The following is a 26146-nucleotide window of genomic DNA, read 5'->3' on the forward strand; positions in this document are numbered from 1 at the left end:
TATTCATTTCATCCTCTGCTTGTCTGTCCCCCTCTCATTTTGCCTTCAATCTCTCCCAACATCAGGGTCTTTTCCAATGAGTTCTGTCTTCTCATTATGTGGCCAATGTATTTAAGTTTCAGCTTTGGTACCCAACCAATAGTCACGGATAATTTCTTTAAGTATTCACTGATTTGATGTTGCTGTCTAAGAGACTCTCAAAAGTCTTCTCCAGCACCATGATTCAAAAGCATTGATTCTGTGGAGCTTAGCTTTCCTTACAGTGCAAGTCTCACAGCCATTCTTTGCTACTGGAAAAAGCATAGCTTTGACTACATGAACCTTTGTTGGCAAGGTGATATCTCTGCTTTTTACTATGCTGTCCAGATTTACCATGGCTTTCCTTCCAAGGAGCAAGCAGTTTTTAATTTCATGGCAGCCGTTGGCATCTATAGTGATCTTTGAACCCAAGAGTATAAAATCTGACCCTGCTTCCATTTCTTCAGCAAGAGACAGAGAAGCTACTAGAGAGCTGATATAAATAAGGTCATTGGACCTAAGTCATAATTGTCCTTGGAGAGATGTGTTTCAGTAGAGGGATAGAAATGGAAGCCAGAATGGAAGCAACTGAGAATGGAATGAGAGGTAGCAAGTGTAGAATCCTTTTTCTAGAAGCAACTTACGGTCTAAGAAACTTGACCAGTAGAACACTGAGTGGTTAAGTGATTTTCCCAAAGTCAAATAGCTACTATGTGTCAGAGATGGTATTTGAACACAAGTCTTCTTGGCTTTAGAGATCAACTCTGCATTCATTAAGCCATGACTTCTCTTGTAATATAGGGAGATTATCTGTCTGTCCCTCCCACCCATCCATCCATCCATCTCTCTACCTAGCTATCTGTCTGTCTATCTATCTCTACAATCTAGACCAAAGCTTCTTAAACTTTTTCTACTCTCGACCCCCTTTTGCCTGAGAAATTTACATGACCCTGGATATATAGGTGTATAAAATAGGTATACAAATCAAACATTTACTACCAAATTTTTCATGACCCCCATATTCAGTTACCCATAGTTAAAGAAGCTTCAATCTATACATATGTAGATTATAATCCATAGTCTAATCTATATCTATATCTACATACATATACACATTATATATACACACAGACATACATACTTACCATAGGGTAGAATATGGTCAGGACAAACCTATAAATCTATTTTTCCTCATCTCATATTTTTCTCTATTCATTCCTATTTTCCCAGTACACCAAACTTGGCCTGGTCTCAATTTCCTCCCTTAACTATCTAACTTATAGTTTATTTATTCAACTGTGTAGTCTTCCATCTCTGAATCTCTTGGTTTCTCATACTTGTGCTATTCAAGTATTGCTAATCCTCAACCTTTAGAGTCAGTTTTTGCACTCTTACACAAAAGTGAGCTAACTGGGACCACCACAAATCATGCATTATAACTCCTTCAATTCCCCGTTTGACTGTTATGCTCCTAGTGGCTGTTCCAAACTTCTCTCCTTAAGTCTTCTAAGTTCCTCTCTCTCAAAAGAACCTTTCCTATTTTATTGAGAAAACTGAGGTCATCTATTGCAAACACCCTATTTTATATCTTAAAATCTTCCTACATCTTTACCTGTCCTCTCATCCTTTTCTCCCATATAGCATTTCTCACTGCCAACACCAGTAGTCCTACCTTTAGCCTTGATTTCTTACTTTCTTGCCTCTTCCAAAAGCTTATATCATTTATCCTTCCTATGTTCTCCCCCCTTCAATCTTTCCTTATATACTATTGCCTATAAATACCCTCAGGGTTTCCACAATCTCAAAAGAAAAAAAAAATCATGAAGTCCTGCCATCTTCTCAAGCTATTGTTTTATACTTTTCCTTCCTTTCATTGTCAAGCTCCTAGAAAACATTCTCTTCTCTTTCTGTCTCTATTTTCTCACTACCCACTCATTTCTCTGCCCATTGTGGCCCCATCACTCCACTGAAACTGCTCTCTCTGGTTACCAGTGATCTAAATCCTATGCTCTACTTCACTTGACCCTCAACCACGTCTTTCTCCTGAATACTCTCATTGTTCTTGGGTTCCATAACACTGTTCTTACATATCTGACCATTTCTTCCTTACCAACTTTTCCTGGATCTTCAGCCTGCTCCTGCCTGCTAAGTGTGGGTATCCCTTAAGGCCCTGTCCTGGGCTGTATTTTCTTGTCTTGTAAAGGTCTATCTCTTTGGGACTGAATGTCTTCCCCATAGCCCAATTCTTCCCTCTACACACATGACTTCTAAAACTATTTATTCAGTCTAGATCTCTCCTGAATTCTAGTCCTGTGCTGCCAATTGCTTGCCGGACATCACCACCCTGATGTGTAAACTTCAACATATCCAAGACAGATTGTCTTCCCCCTCAGAACATTGCTCTGCCTCTAAATGTCCCTGTTTCTGTCCACAGGATGGAGCCAGGAGGGATTTTAGAGGTCTTTTAGTACAGCCCCCTCATTTGATAAATAAGGAAGCTGAGTCTCTATTCTTTGAAGCCAAGTTCATTCTTTTTTTTTTTAATTTTTTTTTTGTGAGCCAATTGGGGTTAAGTGACTTGCCCAAGGTCACACAGCTAGTAAGTGTTAAGTGTCTGAGGCTGGAACTCAGGTACTCCTGAATCCAGGGCCGGTACTCTATCCACTGTGCCATCTAGCTGCCCCCAAGTTCATTCTTTGTAATTTCACAACATCTATTTTTGTTTTTTCTGTGGCTACATAGTTGTGGTCAATTTCTGTGACTCTGCTTACTTCACTCCTCATTAGTTCATATAAATCTTTCCATGTTTCTTTGCATTCACTATATTCTTTGTTTCTTACAGCACTACAGTGCTCCATTACATGAATGTGTCACAGTGTCTTTATCTATTAACTGATCAATGCCCATCTACTTTGTTTCCAATTCTTTGCTACCACAAAAAGTGTTACTATAAATATTTTAGTGTACTAAATATCGAACCTTTCTTTTTGTCAATGACCTCCTTGAGTATTTGCATAGCCGTGAAATCTGTGGGTAAAAGGGTATTAACATTTTAGCTGCTTTATTTGTATAATTCTAAACTGTTTTCCAGAATGATTGTATTAATTTATAGCTCCACCAACAGTGTATAACCAAGACATTAATTTCATTTATATTTATGCTATAGTCTCTACTTTCCTATAAAATCTTTCTCTAACTAGATTTCTCCTCTGTTCCCTGGCTCCCCAGAGTACATTAAAAAACAACAACCTACAAGTATTTCCTTATAAAGGTGCCAGATTTGGAACTGGAAGCCCTGGTTTCCTACCCTTGTTTCTTTGCCCACTTTTGTGGGTAAGATGCTTAATGTCTTGTTTCCTGAGAGGTAAAACAAGAATAATAATGATAGTTCTTCTACCTACCTCAGGATTATTGCGAGAAAAATGCTTTGTAAATGGTAAAAAAACACTATAAAAATGTGAGTTGTTATTATTGCCAACTCCTCTGCTGATGTATGGTTGATGCCAGGCCTCAAGTTTTCTTTTAATGCCTCATCGTGGTGTGAGAGTAATTCTGGTACCTCAGTGACTGCCAATGAAGGTTAAGCTTGGTGACCAAGTGGTATGTCTGTCCTCCAAGTACCAGCCTACCTAAATCTAGAGAGGTCCATTACTAGGTGGCCGGCTGGGTTATGAATGTTTCAGCAGCAGCAATATTTGAAGAGAGACAGCTAGGTTGTATTGTGCAAAGCTTCTTAAACTGTGGGTTGCAACCCTATATGGGGTCATGTAACTGAATGTGGGGGTTGCAAAAATTTGGCAACAGTAAAAGGTAATGTATACTTATTTTATATACCTATATACCTGGGGTTGCATAAAAATTTCTGGGGCAAAAATGGGTCACTAGTGTCAAAAGTTTAAGAAACCCTGGTATAGCAGATAGAATACTAGGTCCAGAGTCAGGAAGACTCATCTTCCTGAGTTCAAATCTGGCCTCAGACACTTACTATCTGTGTGACCCTGGGCAAGTCACCTAACCCTGTTTGCCTCAGTTTCTTCACCTGTAAAATGAGCTGGAGACGTAAATGGCAAACCTCTCCAGTATCTTTGCCAAGAACATCCCAAATGGGGTCAAGAAGAGTTAGACACAATTGAAATGACTGAACAAAAGACCATCTACCAAATTATGGAGGGGTGGCAATTCATACCTGTAGAGGGACTATGAACAAGAAAGAATCATGGATTCTGTAAGTGCTGAGATCTAAGTGTTATAGTGAGGTTTCAATGCATTAGATCCATTTCTTACAGATAAGGAAACTAAGGCACAGGGAATAGAATGAACATGTTACAAATCACCTGGCTTGTTAGGCACGGGTCTGGGGCTAGAAGTTAGGCATCCTAGTTCGTAGCCTTGTGCCTTTTGGAGAGATGCTGTTTTTTCTGATCCTGAGTATGATATGTACTTGAGAAATCAAAAATCAAGGAAGTCTGCAGAGCCTGGAGATCACCAGCACACAATGGGGTCATCTTAGGTCCTGTAGCAGTAGGCTAAGGAGAGCAATATTTTCTGACAAAGATAGTTTCCATGGAATACTATTTTTTGTTTTTCAACTTGAGGTATTGCCTAAGGTCAGCAGGACTCCGAGTGATAGGGAAGTAGTGTGGTGAATTAGCCCCGCTCCTCTCCTTGGTGTTCCAGTCTATCAGAGCTATCAATTACAGTTTAAAAAAAAAGAAAGAAAACAGTCCAAACGGTCCCATGTTGTATTTCATTAGCAGCTCAGCCAAAGTTCTCTTCCTGAACTTGTTTGGCAACATCACCGTTTAGTGATCAGAAACAGCTGTTTATGCCAGCTTGTTCAGAATTTCTCAAAGTGCTTCTGGAGATTAGAAAGCTTTATGTTTCTTTTCCTCTTGGGATGAAAAGGGCAACATGTTTCCTGGGGTCCTGATGAAAAAAGAGCTTCCTTTTATCCGCCAACCTGGGTTGGTAACTGGAAAGTTATCCCCTTGGGCAAGGATGGGAATGGTTCATGTCAAATTCACTCCAAAGGAGGGGTAGAGTAGAGCCAGTGAGTCAAGTGGAGCATATGACATGTAGATACCTAAATGCTAGGGTTAGCTCCACCCTTGCACTTTCCCAGGTCCATCCAAGTCAGCCTAGCCCAGGGTCCTTCAGCCTGGGGTAACTATTTTGTATGGCATCTTTTCAAAGCCAAAGGAACAATTTTCTACCCCTTCTTCAATGAATAGCATGTCCTCGGAAAAGTTAATGATAGCTATTTCTAGGGGTATGGAAGAGCCAGCTCTAACTCGCTGGAGAGCTGATTGTTAAATTTTCAGTCTGAGCATTTACACACAGAAAAGTGTCATACATTACAAATTAGGGTTTGATTTGTTTTGCTGATTTTTTTAGACTTAAGAAAATGATGGAGAAAACACTAATAATGTAGATTAAACTTAAAAGTGTGTCAGATGTACTTTTTTTTCTGCAGGGCAATGAGGGTTAAATGACTTGCCCAGGGTCACACAGCTAGTAAGTGTCAAGTATCTGAGGCTAGATTTGAACTCAGGTCCTCCTGAATCCAGGGCCAGTGCTTTATCCACTGTGCCACCTACCTGCCCCCAGGTGTACTTTTAAATTAAAAAAAAAATTAGACTTTTTTCAGATCTGGTTGCTAAACATTTACCAGCATACCTTTAGCTATTTCCCACCTTTGCTAGAGGGGACTGGGAGACGGGCTTGGTTCCTTTGGTTCAATCTACTCATTTCATTTTAATTTTTCAATAACAAAATTCATTTGGGAGAAATTTCTCCCTTGACTACAGAATGTAAAGTCTACAGCAACTTTACTGAATTGGACAAAAGTAAAAGATTTGAATTGTCCATTATGCCTCTCAGATTCCTAACAACAACTCACATTTCTACAGCATTCCTAGCTTTACACAGCACTTTCCTCATACACAGTGCTGTAAAGACTAGAAGTGTTTATCCCTGTTTTATAGAGGAGGAAACTCAAGTGATTCTCTAGTAAACGTCAGAACCAGAATTCAGACCCAGGTTCGCCAACTCCAAGCCCAAAGCTCTTTCTATAGTAATAATATGGATGTGTACATAGTGAAGACTTCAAAATCATGATCCCCTTTCTCACAAGCCTGTTTCAACAAGGCTCAGCAAAGAAAACAGATCAAATTTTCTGCTCCAACATATGTGGCTGGACTCTTGTGGGTGTAGCTTTCGACTGCTTGAATTTTTCTAGCCTCCTCATCAGTAGTTAGACATCATCTCCTAGGTAAACTGCAGAGATAATGAATGGTCTAGTCATACAACTGTGCCTGGCAGATTGGCATGATCATGTTTTTAAAATTTGGGAAAGATCCTGGTTGGTGCGTGACTGGCCTTGCCAGCCAAATCTATTGTGACCCTTACAGGAAAGAAAGAATTGTACTGGGTAAGACAATCGGAAAATAGAGAATGCCCAAGGAAATAGCATGTTTCAGTACTGAATGTGCTCTAGGTTTGAACCAGTTATTGTTTTCTGTGTAGAAAATGTTTCATTCCTTTCCATAGAAAGAAAGCCATTTTAATAAAATTGGGGTGAGCACGAGATGAGGGAGCTTCCTGTAATTTAATCTGATGTTTGTAGTCTATAACTTCTGACCCTTTAAAGAAAACATAAGTGGAATTGAATAGCTGAATAATAGAAATATGTGACCCTACAACCACTGATAAGAAAATAACTTGCAAACACATTTTTGGGGCTTAACTTATTTACATGTGAGGCTAGACTTCCAATGAAAATAGAATATATATCATTCTAGTTAAAAATCAAAATAATCAAAGCTAACCCTTCTAAAGAGGGGTGGGGGTGGAGGTGGCTTTCTCCTGGCCAGGAAGCCTGTCCTAGCCCCTAAGAATCAGCTGGGAGCCAGCCAGAGAAGTACCAGGAGAAGCAACAGGAAGTCTCATTTCCCTAACTTCCAACAGGGTAGAAGTTGAATAGCCCCACCTTTTCTACAGTCATTTCTAATTTTCTCTGACTCATGCTTCTCCCTTTTGCCCCAACACACTGTTTGATTATGGCATTCACTAGGTTAGAGCCAATTTTATTACATTCAATTAAATTACGAACTATCCCCATTGGATTATAAACACCTCCATGAAAATGTTTATTCTCCAAGAATACTTAACTGATGTTTATTAAATAATTAATTGGACAGTTTCTTTTTTTTTTTTCTTTTTAGACAGATTCAACAGAGTTGGTTATTCCCCAAAGATTTCCCTCAGGCTAGGTTAGTCCATTGGCATTCCCACTCTTCCAGGAAGTCCAGGAACAGGGCAAAGCAAGAAATAAATATTTGGGGGGAGTCTGATATAATTATGTACATAGCGTCCTTGCCCTTTTATAATTCTAACATCCAACTCTGGGGTCATTCAATGGAGGCTCAGAGTATAGATTCATCCTTAAGTCAAGGTATCTTAGGTCAGAAGTGACTTGGTTTGCTATCAAGCTAGTTCACATGGTGGTTGGTCCTGCTCTGTGTACCTCCAGTTCCAGTAGGTAGGTACTGATCTTGTTCCTTTGTGCTCAAGATACTGCTTCTTTGTACTTCTATTCTATTACCTCAGTCCTTCTATTGTTTCCCTTCTCCTCCCAATCCCATGTTTGAATCCTTGACTTAGTTCTGGTTGTTGATTAATGACCTGGTTTTGAATCTCACCTCTGAAATTTGCTACCAGAGTTACCCTTGGGCAAGTCACTCAACCTCCTTGGATCTCAGTTCCCTCATCTGTAAAAATGAGGTGGGAGAGAAAAGCAGCTTAAGTTTGGGAGCGAGTAGACAGCTTTTAGAACTAGCAGCGCCACTGGATGTGGTATACACTCCATGTAGATATGTCCAGTTCTTTACTGGAACCTCTGACAATGCATCCGGATAATGGGAAATCATTTAACCCAGTCAGAGAAATGTTAAAGCAAACACTCCTTTCCTTTGACATAGTTTCGTTCCCTTATCTCAAGATTTAACCTTTTTTTCATTGTAATCAGATATACAGATTTTGAGGTTTTGGGTTTGATAAGGGAGGCAAGTAGTCAACATAAACATATCAGGGCAAGATCTGGGAAAGTTCCCACCTGATCAAAAGAATAGGCCAGTGACTGGGGTCCTGTGGGTCATACAGCAGGCTCAAACTCAGAAAATAAACACTATACATTTTGACAGAAATGGATGATTTGGGGGTCATTTTGAACCTTAGAAAGGGAGGCTAGTTTAGAATGTTCAGTCTCAAAGCAAGTAGAAATGTTAATACTTAGCAAAGTAAGGGCAATGAGTCATAGACTTGTTATGTTAAGCCCTTGAAAGAATGCAAAATGGAGAGATATTAGGCTTAAAGCTTATCTCTGTATTAGAAAAATAGATGGAAATGGTACATTCAGGCAACATTGGAACAAAGGAAACTCAAGTCAGAAATTGTTTAGTAATCTCTAAAATATGAAAAGGGCAATTTAATCACAGTTAGGAATGAAGAAAAGACTGTATGTGGAGATTTTGCAGTTGGAAGTAAAGGATGAATGAATACTTGTTGGGGGTGGTATAAAAGGGATTCCTATGTGGGTTCAGTGGGAGGTCCTTTCCAACTCAGGGATTCCATGATTCCATCATAATGTACACGAGGGACCTGCAGCATCCAAGTGAGACACTTCTGAGTCACCAGCTTCTGATAGCTTTGCAGCATATGACTACATTTGAATTGAAGTAGGGAATATTCCCTCTTGGGAACCCAAAGAATTAGATTCTCCTTCAAGTTCTTTACTAAATAGCTGTATGACATTGTACAAGTTACATCACCTCTCTGGCCTTCTGTTTCTCCATCTATGAAGAGAGAGGACTGAAATGGATGGTCTTTCCAGATCATGGACATTCTGTGTTTCAGTACAAAATCATTTACTATTGTTCTACCAGCTAGAATAGGAAAAAAAAAAAAGGTGAACCATCTTGTTTTTACTTGAAGGGAGATTCATGAATATGCCACAAAAGTTTATATAGTCGGGGCAGCTAGGTGGTGCAGTGGATAGAGCACCGGCCCTGGATTCAGGAGGGCCTGAGTTCAAATCCGACCCCAGACACTTAACACTTACTAGCTGTGTGACTCTGGGCAAGTCACTTAACCCCAATTGCCTCACACACACAAAAAAAGTTTATAGTCCCCTGTCATTGAAGAAGAGGGATCTTGTATCTGATGAAGTTATTGTCTTTCATTCTTGAAGAATATCAATGACCTCATGAGGGTGATGTCTTGAATTGCAAGTTAGTTGGATGAAGTAGACTGGCACAGAAGGGAATCCAAAGAGGCTTTCTGCCCTCTAGTTTAGTATTATACTATATCTTCTGGAAAATCCTAGTCACTGTGCCAATATGAACATTGGAAATGTGGCGCATTCCTGTGTTAGTATGTATGACTCTCCATCACATCAGTCAGTCAGTGAGCATTTATGAAGTGCCTACTTTGTGCCAGGCACTGTGTTAAGCACTGGGGATGCAAAGAAAGACATGAGCTGGTCTTTGCTCCTGGGAAATCCCACCTCCTTCAGCAACATGTAGACAATAGGGATGATGTGTTGGGGCTCAAGTAATCAACAAGTATTGTCGATAATGGTTGATTAATGTATTTCATTAATTGTTGATTAGTTAATGCATTTATTTATCATAATGGTTACTTAGTTCATTTCTTGGTTGATTGATACATTTCTTTTTTTATATTTTCAGATGAGAAGAAGAAAACAAAAAAAGTTGATAATGAACTCAATCCTATCTGGAATGAGGTAACTTTTTAATTTAATTTTTGTTTAAATATATTCAGTACTTAATTCTTCATCCTATGGGTCAGAAACTAGCCTTGGAATTGGAGAATCTGGATGCCCCCCACTTCCCTTGCAGAAAGAGCAGAGCAATTCTCTAGTACCTCACTCATGTAGCTTCCCAGATGTCCTCCTAGTATGGGAATCAAGACCCTGAGAGCTTGCTCTAAGGTTTCTCTACACAATTCTTAGAAGCTAGCGATGTGTGTAAGGTTCTGCCATCTCCAGGTACATGCTTCTCTATTTAAAACATATGGAGGGGGCAGCTTGGTGGCGCAGTGGATAAAGCACCAGCCCTGGATTCAGAAGGACCTGAGTTCAAATTTGACCTCAGACACTTGACATTTACTAGCTGTGTGACCCTGGGCAAGTCACTTAACCATCATTGCCCCACCAAAACAAAACAATAAAACATATGGAGGGTTCAGACTGAGGGGAGAATCAGGGCAAAGCACTCTGTCTGCCCTGCCAGTGCACAGGGGGAGGTTTTGTGGTCCATTCTTCTCTAGGGCTCCTTGTAGTAATAATAATAACAATTTATATAGTGCTTTAAGATTTACAAAGTGTTCTCTTTTTATCCTCACCAAAACTCTTGGCGGAAGATTCTAATATTACCCCAATATTTACAGTTGGAGAAACCAAGGCAGATAAAGATTAAGTGATTTGCCCAGGGTCTAATCCAGTGTCTGAGACCACATTTGAACTCAACTCTTCTTAACTCCATGTTTAGTGTTCTATTCAGGGTACTCCTTAGTTGCCTACATAAATGGAAAAGGAGGATCAGCCACATTATATGGGCATGGGTAACCTAATAGGGAATAATATTAGCTTTGCAGAAGATGTAGCTAATTCATTAAGGTCTGGGTTAACATTTGTATTGCCAGCTCTAGTAACTCATTTGGATTAAAAGTTATCTGTATTCATTAAGCTATAAGTACCTGTCAAAAATTGGCAAGGTTTCTAAGAAGAAGCCTTTTTCATCCCTTGGTCTGCATGAGGAGATGAGGGATTTGCCCCTTAGATACTGACATCCAGGGGTCACTTACTCCACAGTATAACTACCATCCCTGTACCTTACCTAGTGAGTCTTCACCAACCCATACCACAGTAAGATTTCTTTCTGGCCCTCTACTACTGGTACTCCATCTTAGCCATTGCATCCCTGTCTCCAGGCTTTGTCCTTAAATTCCCATGGGGGCCACCCCTCTCTCAACATGACTGTACTCATAGTTTGTCTTCTGTGCCACCATGACCAAGTCCCTCTCCCCTGACTAAATTTGTCCTAGTTTCAATAATTCCTAGTTATAGCTCAGTTGACCACTTAATGTACTTTTAAAGCTATGGGGAATTTGATAAAACTGTCATGACAGGATTTTAGAAAATTCCTCCCCTACAGGGAGGATATCCCCTAAGGATAACTGGGAGAAGTGGCCAAGAACTGGTAATCAGAGGGCCATCAGCAAACATTCTCTGTAGTGGGGATAAGTTGGAAGTCTTCCCAATAAAATCAGGAGTGAAGCAAGGATGCCCATTATCACCACTATTATTTAATATTATACTAGAAATGTTAGCTGTAGCAATAAGAGAAGAAAAAGAAATTGAAGGAATTAGAATAGACAATGAGGAAACAAAAGTATTGCTCTTTTCAGATGATATGATGTTTATACTTAGAGAATCCTAGAGAATCAACTAAAAAACTACTTGAAATAATTAACAACAAAAATAATCTTATGATTCATCCTCTTGATGATTCATTGAGCTCAGGAACTATCAGTTATCTTAACTCTTCAGATGACTTGAAACCTAGGGATGTCCTATAGGCAAGAAGCAAGAACTTGATAGGAAACCCATAAGGAAACATAAGCCTTGAAACTAGAAGAAACAGGGGATCAATACTGGAGAGAGATGAATGATGCAATAAAGACGGGTTCTAGGGATGGTGCCAGCCTTTGAGGCCAGCTAAGAACTGTAGGCAAAGAACCCTCATCTCAACAAGACAGAGAATAGCCTTCAAGCAAAATGAATAGAAGAGAGAAACTGAAGGGGATTGGCTGGAGCTAAGACTTAAAACATTATAGTGCCCTAGCCTCCAAAGAATGGGGCAAAGGGGGTGTCCACATGGTCACCGAAGCAGGTTAAAATGGATTCCTTGTCCTGGGCACCACAGACTAGAACATGATTCCTAGGGCTAGGAAAGCTGTGGAGTAGAATTGCACCAACATCTTGCACTAGAAAAGATCATCTGAACATCCCATATTTGGAAATAAAACCAAGAAGCATGTTTTAAAGGAGCCTATGGCTCCCTCTGCAACTTCACAGCCAAAGCAGACCAATACCTACTATTGTAATCAAGGGAAAGAGACTGTCTTGAGACAACAAAGAGTTATCCTGCATGTCAGAATTGTGTAGAGAATTTTAATTCACAAATTTATCTAATTGTTCTCTTCCCTCCCAACAATTGCCTTTACTTGGTTTTTAGCTATGATACCCCTTTAGGATTCTCTCCCCAAATGCATAATTGACTCTCTTTATCTATAGTATTCAATTCAAAATAGGTTTACTATGATCAGAGCTCAATGCTTGGACTCTGAGGGAGAAATAAACAATAGATAAGAAATAATAGCAAGTGATCAGAAAGTAACTTTTTTTTTTGCTCAGGATTTAGCATGATTCCTGGAACATAGCAGACCTTAAATAAATGTTCATTGACTGACTGACTATTTGGTGTTGGAGTTAATTATAAGATTATTTTTGTATCTAATTTATGTTCTTAATTGATTTGCTCAGTCAACATTGAAATTAATTTCTTTTCCCTTAGCATGAATCGACTAAGCAGGAAGAAGGGGAAGCAGCCCAGCCATATTCTTGACAATAGGGTAAAGCTAGTCTAGGATGAAGAATACCTTGCAGATGATCTCCAAAATTAACAATCTGTAATCATTTGACAAATGCTTTCATTTGGCAAATATCTGTTTTGTACATGGATAATCAAGAAATATCTGTATATCATATTCTGAATTAATTATCTTAGTGTGTTTAATAAATACAGAGGGGACAGCTAGGTCGCCCTGGATTCAAGAGGATCTGAGTTCAAATCCAGCCTCAGACACTTGATATTTACTAGCTGTGTGGCTCTGGGCAAGTCACTTAACCCTCATTGCTCCGCAAAAAAAAAAAAAAAAGAATAAATACAGAGAGGTAGAGGTAGAATGGTGTTTTGGCTGGCCTTGGAGTAAAGACGACCTGTAGTCAAGTCCTGTCTCTGGTGCACACTGGCAGTGTGACCTTAGGCAAGTCACCTCACTGCTCTCTCAGTGCTCTAGGAAACTCTCTATGACCCTAAGTTATAAGTTATTAGTTGCTGATCTGTATCTGTGGAGGGAGTTTCATATCTGGAAGTTGTCTATACCAACAAAATTTAAGTCCAGATCCACTCCTCTATTCCTTATCCCCTAAATGATACAGGCTATTGAGAAGTAGTTTGGTGTAGCAGAAAGAACATTGGATTTGCAGGCAATGGACCTGGGTGTGAATTCTGGCTCTGTCATTTTATGCCCGTGTGACTTTAGGCAAATCCCTTAACTCTCAGGTCCTTGGTGTCCTGACTGAAAAACCAAACAATTAGACTAGATGACCTGGAAGCTCCTTTCCACCTCCAAATCTTTGATAGGTTATTCATAGGATTGGGCTCTGGGTACTGACTAGGTCTTTCTCTACTTTTACCAAGTTGACTTTTTAAGGAGAGGGGACTTAATAGAGTGGAAAGACTGCAGGATGTAGATTCAGAGGACCTCAATTTGAATCGAAGCTCTGTGAGACCCTTCATCTTTTTGAACCTTGGTTTCCTTGTCTGTAAAATGAGGGATTTGGATAAGATGATTTTTAAGGTCACTTTTAGCTGTAAATCTGTGAGTCTGTGGGGAAAAAAAATGGAAAGAATATCCATTGAGTAAAGCAGTAATGAATGACTTTATGATTTTAAGCTAATTTACATATGTGTTTAAACCACCCCCTACAGATTTACAACTGGCATAGAGAATCTGAAAACCTCTTCACATTCTCCCCAAGAAGGAAAAACAATCTCCAAATAACCAAAAGTCATTTTATAAGTACTAACAATTGCCAGGTTTAAAGCTGCCAGCTTAATACTGTTAATTAGATGCATGAGTTCATTGTTCTGGCTCAGGACAACTTAATATTAGTATAACTATGTACCATATAAAATATGTTGGTGATTTTTTAATTTTAACAACTCTGTATGAGTGGTTGTCAGAGCTCACCTGGCCATTTGCAGACTCATCTTGCAATGGACAGAATTTCTGTGTAAATACATACCTGTTCACTCTGTATCATGTATACATTGTGGGAACATATTAAAATCAGTTCTTAAAACAAATATATCTTTAATTAGCACATTTATGAAGTGAACTAATTACAGTATTATAATTGAGACTCTATAGATAGAAAAAAAGAGAGAAATAAAGTTAAATTCTTTCCTCCAACATTATGATTTGTGTTTGTACTCCAAAGGAAGCTATAGGAGCCATTTACCCTCATCAGGAAAAATGACATCCACTCAGATTATAATCTGATACCTCATCATGGTATGGAGGTGAGCCCTGGATTCATTGAGGGCTATGCCAATATGATCTTGGAAGCTATTTCAGTAGGTGGCCAATGCTAGACTTCATATCTCTGGTCTGAGGACCAGATTTTCAGAGGGTCATTGCCAGATTGGTTTGAGGTCAATGAATTTGTCATCCACAGCAATTCTTAAAGTCTACTGACAGTCATGGAGGGGTTATGATCTACAGCAATAGAGTCATTCCCAAATGATGAAATCACCAATCCTAGAAGTATAGATGTGAAATAGAAATTGACAGTGAACTATTTTTAAAAGAAAGGCAAAAAAGGCAGATTGCTTGGCAGTCGATGAGAGTTCTATAAATGCTTTGGGATATTATTATTTTGAAATCAAGTATCTTGGGGGCAGCTAGGTGGCGCAGTGGATAAAGCACCAGCCCTGGATTTAGGAGGACCTGAGTTCAAATCCAGACTCAGACACTTGACACTAGCTGTGTGACCCTGGGCAAGTCACTTAACCGTCATTGACCTGCAAAAAAAAAAAATCAAGTATCTCAGTCATTGACCTGCTTTTTTGTGCCCTAACATGTATCACTTCCTACCTTTAAGGCCCCTACCCACTCATATTCATACCCAAAAATGACAGTCGAGGAAATTTATTAGGTGTTATAGCTCCTTAGTTTATTGGCTATCTTGGACACTATGAGCCAGAAATAAAGTGCTCTGATCTTCCCTTTTACTATATAAGTCAGTTAAAATGTTATTATCACCACTGACAGTTTTCAGATTTTAAAGATATTTTAAAATCACTTTTCTCAAAGTAAGATCATTACATGGAAAAATGCAAAATCATAGAATCTTAGAGTTGAAAGAGGCTAGAGGTCATCTAATTATTTAAAGCATGGATCCTCTCTAGAGAAACTTCAACAACTGGTTATCCACTGTCTGTTGTAAGAATTTCAGTGATCGGAGACTTACTATCTCTAGGTAAAGTCCATTCCACTTTTGCATAGCTCTAAAATTATTTGAAAGTTTTTCCCTATACTGGATCAAAATCTGCTCTCCCCCCACCTCCATTTTTACAGTAGTTGGGTCTAGTTCTAATTCTTGGGACCACACAGAATTACTCTCATCCCTTTTCCACATCACAAATCTTTAAATAACCCAAGATCCTATTTATGTTTCCCCAAGTCTTCTTAAATTTGAATGTCTTGCAACTTGAGTATATAATGGTGCATCACTTGAATTGTTAATTTGCTTATGTTCAAAGTATGCTCAAGAAAAGCAAAAAAATCAACATATTTCGGATTCAACCATTTCTGTGTCATACTTTGGTAAGAATTTTAAGTAGTTCACAGGAGTATCTGTAGTGAAAATAGTTATATGAGTTGTTATATTATTACAGTTAATTTTCCTGGTCCCTTAAGATAATCTAACTTAAAAAAAAACTTTTTTGTGCACAGATATTTGAATTTGACTTGAAGGGCATACCATTGGACTTTTCATCTGCTCTTGGCATCACCGTGAAAGATTTCGAGACAATTGGACAAAACAAGTAGGTTACTTTTCTGCTATCTTGTGCTGACATCATGTTTTTATAAAAGGAATGTATTTAATATTATACAGTAAAAATTTTCAAATTAAAAAAAAATTTCACTTTGAAATTTTCCATTTCAGTCTCAGTGTTAATGCAGATCACTGTGCAGGGGACTGTGTAGGTGTCTATTAATCATTTAATATGATGATTTTGGTTTGTGTGACTGCTGCTGAATTGGACAGGACCAAAAGATTTGGTTGTTTTTATACACTGGCTTGTGTGTAAGGTTCCATGATGGGCAAGGTAGAGAGAAAAACTCCATCTCTGTGTCTGACTTCTTAGACCATCTCTCATCCAACTTTCAGCTGTTTGTTGCATACTCACTAGGAAATCCTACCAATTCCTCAAAATGTGTATTTTTCTGAATGTAGGGCAAGCTCTGGGTCTCAGGCCCCATTCTCCAGGGCCTGGTTGGTTCCCCAGAGCATGGCTTTTTCTTTCCCCATGGTTCTAAGGGTTACCCTGAAGGATCATTGCCCCATCTGTTGTGTTATCTCCAATATCATTCATTAGTTTCACAAGTTGATATTAATTAACAAAATAACATCAATTAGCTTTTACAAAGAGATATCTACTGAGAAGATCTAGCAAGAACCAAAGCACAGACTGTCCCAAAAGCTGTAGTGCAGTTTAATCTATTAAAGCTATTACTTTCCTACACAAGGTCTACATTTCAGTCAAAATGAGTTCCTTGTGGTACCCAAACTCATCCTCTACCTTTTCCTGCTTGGAATGCCCTCTCCCCTTCTCTCCACCTATCCAAAACCTACCTTTAAAACTCAGATCAGTAGTAGAACCAAGAAAGCATTGTTCACAGAGACAGCAATATTGTTTGATGAAGAACTGTGAATGACTTGACTATTCTCAACAATACAATGATTCAAGACAATCCCAAAGGACTATTGATGAAACATACTATCTACCTTCAAAGAAAGAACTGATATTGATGGAACAGACTGAAGCATGCTATTTTTTACTTTCTTTCATTTTTTCTTTTAATCAAGTTTGCTTGTATAAAATGACAAATATGGTAATGTTTTCCATAATTATACATGTACAACTCATATCTGATTATTTGCCACCTCAGGGAGGGGGGGAGGGGAGGGAGGGAAAGACAGATAAAAATTGGAACCGAAAACTATAAAAAAATAAAAATAAAAAGCATTTTCCTTTCTTCTTCATATAAAAAATAAACTCAGCTCAGATTTCACCTAAAGTCTTTGGTAATTCTCCCTAGTCTAAACTGTTATCTACATAATTCATGTGTCAATTAATCATATACTTCTTTGTGATGTCTTCTTTTTATTGTTGACTTTTTGAACTACTAATTAAATCTTTATTAGCTTTTTAAGTATTTATTTTATCTTCTCAATAAGATGATAAACTTTTTTTTTTAGTGAGGCAATTGGGGTTAAGTGACTTGCCCAGGGTCACACAGCTAGCAAGTATTAAGTGTCTAAGGCCAGATTTGAACTCAGGTCCTCCTGACTCCAGGGCCAGTGCTCTATCCACTGCGCCACCTAGCTGCCCCAAGATGATAAACTTCTTGAAGGCAGGTACTGTGCCTAAGCTTCTTTGTAACCATCACAGTTTGTGTTGATAACAATGCCTTGCCCATAATAGATGTTTAGTGAATCTGTTGCTATAATTTTGATTTGGTAGGGGCAGGAGTGATGTGGGCATGGGGAAAAGCAGTAAAGTGTATAGATATTCAGGGGCAGCTAGTTGGCGCAGTGGACAGAACACCAGCCCTGGAGTCAGGAGGACCTGAGTTCAAATTGGCCCTCAAACACTTGATACTTAACTAGTTGTGTGACCCTTGGCAAGTCACTTAACTCCAATTGCCTCACCAAAAAACCAAACAAACAAAAAAACAACAAAAAAGGTATATAGATTTTCAGTGAGAAAGGAGACACATGTTGGGAGTGTAGTAGAAATCACAGATATTCTATGGGAAGATGATTATTAGGTAGGAATCTGACACCAGTTCAGGAGCCTGAGAAAGAATTGGTCATCTAGCCCACTACTTAAGATTAAGCCCATTAGGCAGCTTGCATGGAGAGTAGAACTAATAGTGTGGTGATAGAACATAGGGACTGGACCTAAGATTTCACTGGTGAAGAATTTCACTCAGTGAAGAAATTCCCTCTACCAATACAGGTGGGCCTTTTCTTTGCAACTTACAATCTTAGAGAGTTGCTTAGAGCACTGAGAGATCAAGTAACTTGTCCAAGGTCACACAACCAGTATGTGTCAGAGGTGGCCTTAAACCTAGGTCTTCTAGTTTTAGAGGCCAGTTCTCTGTCCACTATGTGAAACAATATGGATGATGAAAATGGAGAGGTCATCTTGGGTTATTTCTATAAAATACCAAAATAACCAATCAATTCAGTTAAAATAATTATTCCAGGGGCAGCTAGGTGGCGCAGTGGATAGATCACCGGCCCTGGAGTCAAGAGGACCTGAGTTCAAATCCAGTCTCAGACTTTCTAGCTGTGTGACCCTGGGCAAGTCACTTAACCCCAATTGCCTCACCAAAAATAAAATAAAATAAAATAAAATAATTGTTGGGTATCATATGTGCAAAACAATCATTTGATTAAATTCTTCTCTTCTCCACCTAATAACTCCATATATTCTGGTTGGAATTATTATTCTCCCAGTGAATTCCATAAGCCAGTGATTCCTTACTGAAGGGTAGTAGTCACTCTGGGTTCTCATATACTAGTGGAGCATAATCTGGTGGGTTTCACTAAACTGGAAAGGTTGCTGGTATAAGCCAACCACTGGAGGCTTCAACCAAGGACCTGCCTAGGTGGGTGTGAATAAACTTTCCTTCCCTTGCCTTGCCTTGCCTTCTCTCCCCTTCCCCCTCTCTTCATTTTCCCTAGATGAACAAATTTTCTTCCATAGGTCTAATTATTATCTCTAGGCACATGATTCAGACATAATTTATTTCCATACTTCCAGCAACCTACTAGATATATCCACCTGGATGTTCCATTAACATCTCAAGTTCATCATGTCCATAATGGGATTAATCATCCTCTCTTCTAATTCCCCTTCTCCTCCAAACTTTCCTATTTCTGTTGTAGATACCAATTACCAGGTCACTTCAGTTTACAACCTCAGACTTATCCTAAATTCTTCACTCTTTCTCACTATTTCCCCAATATCCAGTCAGATCCAAGTCCTGGCAATCCTGTTTCCACAGTATTGCTCATGTCAGTCCATTTCTCTCCACTCAGACACAACCTCAGTTCAGGCTCTCATAATCTCTTACCTAGACTTTTATAGTAATCTTTTAATTGGGCTTCATGTTTCTAGTCTTTTTTCCTGACCATAAAATGACATGTTACACACAATTGTCGATTTAATCTTCTAAAGAGATAGATCTGACCATATCATTCTCCTTCTTAAAAACCATTGGCAGTTTCCTGTTGCTTCCAGGAGAAAATACACTCTTTTTTTTTGGCCGGGCAAAGTGACTTGCCCAGAGTCACATAGCTAGTGTCAAGTGTCTGAGGCTGGATTTGAACTCAGGACCTCTTGAATCCAGGGCTGGTACTTTATCCACTGTGCCACCTAGCTGCCCCCAAAATACACTCTTTTTCCTGGTATTTAGGGCCCTCCACACACTTGGCCCAATTTTTACTTTCTATTTTTTTTCTATTCAATTTTATTTTATTTTAAATACTGAATTATCTCACTCTGCCTTCCCCTTCCTCATCTAATGAGAAAGCAAAAAACAAAGACAAAATTTGTTAAAAATATATGTAGTCGGGGCGGCTAGGTGGCACAGTGGATTAAGCACCAGCCCTGGATTCAGGAGTACCTGAGTTCAAATCCAGCCTCAGACACTTGACACTTACTAGCTGTGTAACCCTGGGCAAGTCACTTAACCCCCATTGCCCTGCAAAAAAAAAAAAAAGAAAAAAATATATGTAGTCAATCAAAAAAAAATCCTGCTTTAGCCATTAAAAAAGGTTTCAATCTTCTCTCCAAATCCATCACCTCTCCATCTAGAGCTGGATAACATATACAGCACATTTCATCATGAGTCCTCTTTCTAGCTTTATTTTGAGTAACTCCCCATCACACAGTCTGCATCCTATAGAAACTACTTGTGGTTGCTCCCCAAAGATGACATTCCACCTCAGAGGTGTGCTGGCAAATGTTAAACAGATGGAAAGTTTAATTTCCATTATTAACCTTTCCTCCTTCATGTTCTTAAGTCTAGGCAATGAACAAAACAAGAAATCAAGCCCTGTTGTAGCATCTGTCCATTTCTGAGGGGCAAATTCTCACACTGAAAATTTAACAAATGACTGGGGCCTCTGTTGTTCCCCACCTCATCCCACACCATCTACTTTCATGGATTCTAATAAACTCTCTTCCCTACCTAGGAGACATGGCTTACTCATAACCCCCTCCCCTTTCAGAATCCTTATCTTCATTCAAGGCTGAGGGCTCTGGTCTCATGTTCTCCATGAAACCTCTCGCTATCCTCCCTCCCCCCAGTTGTTCCTTCTTTCCTCCAAATATTTACTGAAATGAACATGTACTGTATCTTCCTGGTCAAAAACAGGCTCCATAAGTCCCGGGACTGTTTTGTTTTGTATTAGTATCCCTAGTACCTAACACTGTTCTCGGAGCATAGCCAGCTCTCAATAAATGTCTATTCAATTAATTCAGTGTATTGGCAGCCAAGGGATGAATTTTTCAGCCACAGCAACACATGAAGATGGTCTATTCAGACTCAGAAGGGTAGTAATCAGCATGAGTGGAGGGAGTACCATCACTAATGAAAGTAATGGGGAGTATCATGAATTGGGGAGCAGAGGGACCATTGTATAGGTCAGGAGCTTGAAGTAGGTTTCAAAGGCATGGACTGCCTAACAGGAAAAAGATCCATTTGGTGGGAGTTATGCGTTCAAAATGATTGGTTTTGTCACCCTACACAGACAACGGGGCAATGGGTAAACAAAAACCCAGAGCCCTCTTTTGATAAAGATGGAGATGTGATGTTAAGTAGTGGAAAGAGTGCTGGCCTTGAAGTCACCCAGATTCCGAGAGCCAAAAAAACAGGGCTGCCATTTCCTGCTCCCTCTTCCTTTTCCTTCTCAGAGCAGCTTTTTTATTCCTATATTCCACACTTTCACCCTTGGCTCGGTGACATTTGTTTGTGTAAATTTTATCTCCAGCCCTCCACTAGGCAGGTCTTGCCTTGTCTTAGTCATTATCTCTGTACCCATTGCTTTGCTTAAATGTTTAATTGAATTGAGTGGATCTGACAAACTCATTGAAATAAGGTGTAGAAGGCTTGTGGGTACCATGCCTGATCCTCTCAGAGAACATTTGCATTTCAGGAGAGAGAAGGGGAAGGAATAATATAGTGCCCCCTAAGTGCTGCCTCCTCCTATTCTCCTTAGGTACTTTAACACCAAGAAGTACCTAACAGAAAATTTAGACTCTAGCAGGGCCTAGACAGAGTCTCACCCAGGGCAAGACAACCTGGGGCTTTGCCCCAAGGTGTCAAAACTTAGGGGACAGCACTTGTTTTTGTTTTTGTTTTTGTTTTTGGTGAGGCAATTGGGGTTAAGTGACTTGCCTTGGGTCATACAGCTAGTAAGTACTTGTATTTTTTTTTAATGGGGAGTGACTCCAGAAGAATCTCTAGGGAGAAAGAATGGTACGGTTGAAAATAGCCATGGCTTCGGAACCAGAGGATGTGGGTTCAAATCCTGCCCAGCTACATAATTATCTGAATCACTTTGAGCACACCTCTAACCTCTTTGGGCTTCAAGCTCTTCATCTATTAAAGGAAGGGGCTTAAGTTTGTTGGTACGGTAGAAAGATCACTAGCTCTGGGTTCAGATCCTACAACTGACACACCTGTATGACCTTGGTTAAGTAACTCTACCTCACCCTTTTCTCCACTGCCTCAGTTTCCTGAGGAAATTGGACCAAACGGCCTCAGGAGTAACCTTCAGCTCCAGATCTATGATTCCATGACCACTAAAGTCTCTAAACCTAAGAGACCTTGCCACATCCCAAGATTTCGAGAACCTGGAGCTGACTGATGTTCCAAGGTCTCCAGGGTCTTTCCCACTGTGCAGCCTTGTTTCCTGCCATCTAAAATCTCTTAATCTAATTTGATTTTAGAAACTGATTCAAAGGCCCTTTTCATTTGCCCTAGATGGCATTTTGTAGAGCCTGGTGCCTTAGTGCCTAAAAGCAGGAGCTTCTCCCAAAGGCCTCAGGCTACGGGGGAAGTGGTATTGAATAGACAAAAAAGTCAAATCAGGCTGCAAGAATTGGTTAAGCCCCTCTGTGTGCCAGGCACTGTCCCACATCCTCTGTGGGTACAAAGAAAGGCAAAAACAGGCCCTTGCGTCTGGGGGAGGCAACAGTCAGACAACTATCTAAGAAGCAAGGCACATACAAGATAAATTAGGTAACCTCAGCATCAGGGGAGAAAGCATTTATTTATTTATTTAGTTAGTTTTTTGGTGGGGCAGTGGGGGTTAAGTGACTTGCCCAAGGTTACACAGCTAGTAAGTGTCAAGTGTCTGAGGCCAGATTTGAACTCAGGTCCTCCTGAATCCAGGGCTGGTGCTCTATCCACTGCGCCACCTAGCTGCCCCCAAAAGCATGCATTTAAATAAGCATATACAAAGGAATTTTTTTGAGGTAAACACTAATGTGGCCGGGGGGTGGGGGTGGGGGGACGACAAGAATTTGGGAAAGTTTCATATAGGATGCTGCCACAAACTACATACAATGCCATAATTAGGCAAGTATCTGGAGTTTTCATTTTTAAAAATCCTGCCTGGGCAAAATGGATATTTTTATTGGAATTATGTGTTGTTTGCTCATTTAAACAAAACAAAACAAAATGATAAACTTTACTCTTTTGTAGAGGTTTGATTTTTGAGAGAGGAGTATTCCCTGGATAAAGGTTTTCCTCATCTGTCATGTCCCTAGAGGAAAAACATTCCTTTAGCACTGGAAGGAATGCCCGTATGTCAGAGCTCTGGTTACTGGAAGATAATGGATTAAACTCTTAGCAAACAGTTGCTGTATTTGACATCTGCTTTGCCTATAATTATAAGTAAACAGACCCAGCCCTGAGGGGATGGGTGGGGGTTCTTGGTCACAATTATGTGTGTAAGCATGTATGTATGTTCGACTCTTTGTGACCCTTTGGGGGGTTTTCTTGGCAAATATAATGCCATTTCCTTCTCCAGCTCGTTTTACAGATGAGGAAACTGAGGCAAACAGGGTTAAGTGACTTTCCCACAGTTACACAGCTATTAAATGTCTGAGGCTGGATTTGAACTCAGGTCTTTCCGATCTTAGGCCCAGCACTCTATCTACTGTGCAATCTAGTTGCCAAAGATAGAAAGATAGATAGATATAAACTGTCTAGAAAAAGCTTCATGCTATAAGTAGTGTGGCCATCATACCGTCCCACCTTTAAGCTATGGGATAAGGACAGGCTCTTCTCTAAATCCTATGTTTGTTCCTCCCTTCCTTTCTCCATCTTGGATGGAAGGCCAGCCCAGAAGAAGGAAGGAGTGCTAGCTATATATTTGCATATATACATATGTATGTGTGTATATACATATTTACATATTTGGCGGACATTTACCAAGTGCTCAGACTTCTGGGAACTTCAAACATCTGGAATACAGCCTTGACTTAGAAATAATTATAATCTTTAAAAGTGTTCTTTGCACAAGGTAAATACCTTTCACAAAGTACACATGCTTCATAGAGAGAAGAGGTACTCAATTCTGAGCTGGCAATAACCTTAGAGGTCATCTAGACCAGCTGGGTCATTTTAAGGATGAGGAAACTAAAGCTAAGAGAGAGTACCTGACTTGTCCAAGGTCATATGAAGTTATTAACAAGGTTAGGACAGCATTAAATAGCCTTTGTTAGCTGATTTCCCTTGAAGCATTCGGTTCTTCCAAGGTTACATCACATTGAGCCTGATAGAGTAAATGCTTTTTGACTTGACTTGTTGCAAGAGTTCTGAAGCATCAGAAAAGGAGCCTGATAAAGGGTGATACCCTAAAAACTGATAGGAAAGGCGACCACAGAGGCATCAGAATTATAATATCTGAAGTGTTTGGAGCCAATATCTCCACACATCCCATTAACTTCTGTTGTTCTTGTTGTTGTTTTTGCCAGGCAATGGGGGTTAAGTGACTTGCCCAGGGTCACACAGCTAGTAAGTATCAAGTATCTGAGGCTGGATTTGAGCTCAGGTTCTCCTGAATACAGGGCTGGTGCTCTATCCACTGTGCCACCTAGCTGCCCCATCCAATTAACTTCTGATGGCCTTACTATATCATAGCATAGCCAAGAAGGTTCACATTGATCACTTTTAATTATCGGGAAGAGGTTAAAATTATTCTTGGCAGACTTTGGGTGATCTTTGACAGAGCTAGAACTAGCCCTTTTTGTGTCTTTGATAAGTAGCACAAGAGGCACACCCAGATCAATTGCTTAAAACAAATTCAGGGAGGTGGTATGTGTAGAAACCCTGAGGTACCCCAAGGCCATTCCTTTGGGGGAACAGTTTGGGTCAGGGAGGAAATTACCTTTACTAAGTGCTTTACAAACCTTAAAGCATTATATGAATACTAACAATTTTTATTATCATCATCAACAACAACACCACCAACAAAATGTTTAGAATACAATAAAAGCTTCAGTGTTAAAAGCTGTGGCAACCTTTGATTAGCCAGAAAATTTCTAAATCGGGGGTGCTTCATTTCCCAATGATGCTATCTGGCTGAAGCCTAGATACTTACAGTGCTTTGTGATCTGACAGGCATGCCCATTTAAAGGACCAAGAATTTTGCTCATACACATGTGCCTTAGTCCTAAGTACCGAGTAGAAGGAACCTTTTTCTTGCTGACTTAAAAAATGAAATGTTAATTTAATGATGTATGGATGACTCACGAGGAAGCTTTTCTGTTTGTTGAAAACAGATTATTTCTCAGAGTCTGTTTGCATTTCTTTCTCTTCCCTCTCAGGCACCCTCACAAATGTCCAGTTGGAAACAGATAATCAGAAAATATCGGATGTTGCCTTGTCCACTAAGCTAAAGAAAGAAGCCCAGTAATGCCAGACTTAGAACGAACCCCTCCTCAAAATTCCTAATGAAAGGTCTCAAACCTAAAAGCTTTGCTTTTTGGCCATCAAGTAGGTCAATTAGGACCCTTGAAAATAATAGACATTCCATAAATATTTATTGGTTTGATTAGACAAAGGAACCTATTCAAGCCTGGGAAGGTCTATTGCAGGGGGAAGCAGCAAAAGGAACTACGATTTTGGGGCCTTGTGGAACTGAGAGAAGAAAACTTTGTCTTTGGACAAACTTTTTTGTTTTGGTTTTGGTTTGGTTTTTTTTTTTTTTTTTTAGTGAGGCAATTGGGGTTAAGTGACTTCCCCAGGGTCACACGGCTAGTAAGTGTTAAGTGTCTGAGGCCGGATTTGAACTCGGGTACTCCTGACTCCAAGGCCAGTGCTCTATCCACTGTACCACCTAGCTGCCCCGGACAAACTTTTAAATACAATTCATAGACAAAGGTTTTAAAATTAGGGGAAAGAGCAGAACTTTTTTTGGTATAAAATAAGTTTTTGTCGAGGCTTCTTTTTGGCTTATTAAAATCTCTAGGAGGTGACATCCTTCTAGATTTATTTTTTTCTTATACCAAGTTTATATATCATATATATATATATATATATTTTTTTTTGCAGGGCAATGGGGGTTAAGTGACTTGTCCAGGGTCACACATCCAGTAAGTGTCAAGTGTCTGAGGCCAGATTTGAACTCAGGAACTCCTGAATCCAGGGCCGGTGCTTTATCCACTGCACCACCTAGCCACCCCTGTTTGTTTTTTGTTTTTTGTTTTTTGTCATATATATTTTTAAATCAAGTTTATATATCACATTTTTATATCAACTATACATATCATAAATTTTTTTCTTATATCAAGTTATATCTAGTTTTTGCAATCTTATTTAATTTCTCCTCCATATGTGACCTGGCAAAATCTAAATAAATTGCTCTTATTCCTATAAGTCGTCT

The 26146-nt window shown here is 39.5% G+C and overlaps 1 protein-coding gene across 2 annotated transcripts in view; it reads left to right on the plus strand.

Moving 5' to 3' along the window:
- MYOF (myoferlin) overlaps positions 1-26146 on the plus strand; it is a 169233-nt gene that overhangs the window by 21372 nt on the left and 121715 nt on the right. For both annotated transcript variants that reach the window (XM_043988288.1, XM_043988289.1), the window contains exons 2-3: positions 9765-9820; positions 15904-15995. In XM_043988288.1, the coding sequence (XP_043844223.1) occupies positions 9765-9820; positions 15904-15995 (148 nt within the window). The remainder of the gene's footprint in view (positions 1-9764; positions 9821-15903; positions 15996-26146) is intronic.

Source organism: Dromiciops gliroides, chromosome 2, assembly GCF_019393635.1.
Source record: "Dromiciops gliroides isolate mDroGli1 chromosome 2, mDroGli1.pri, whole genome shotgun sequence".
NCBI lineage: Eukaryota > Metazoa > Chordata > Mammalia > Microbiotheria > Microbiotheriidae > Dromiciops > Dromiciops gliroides.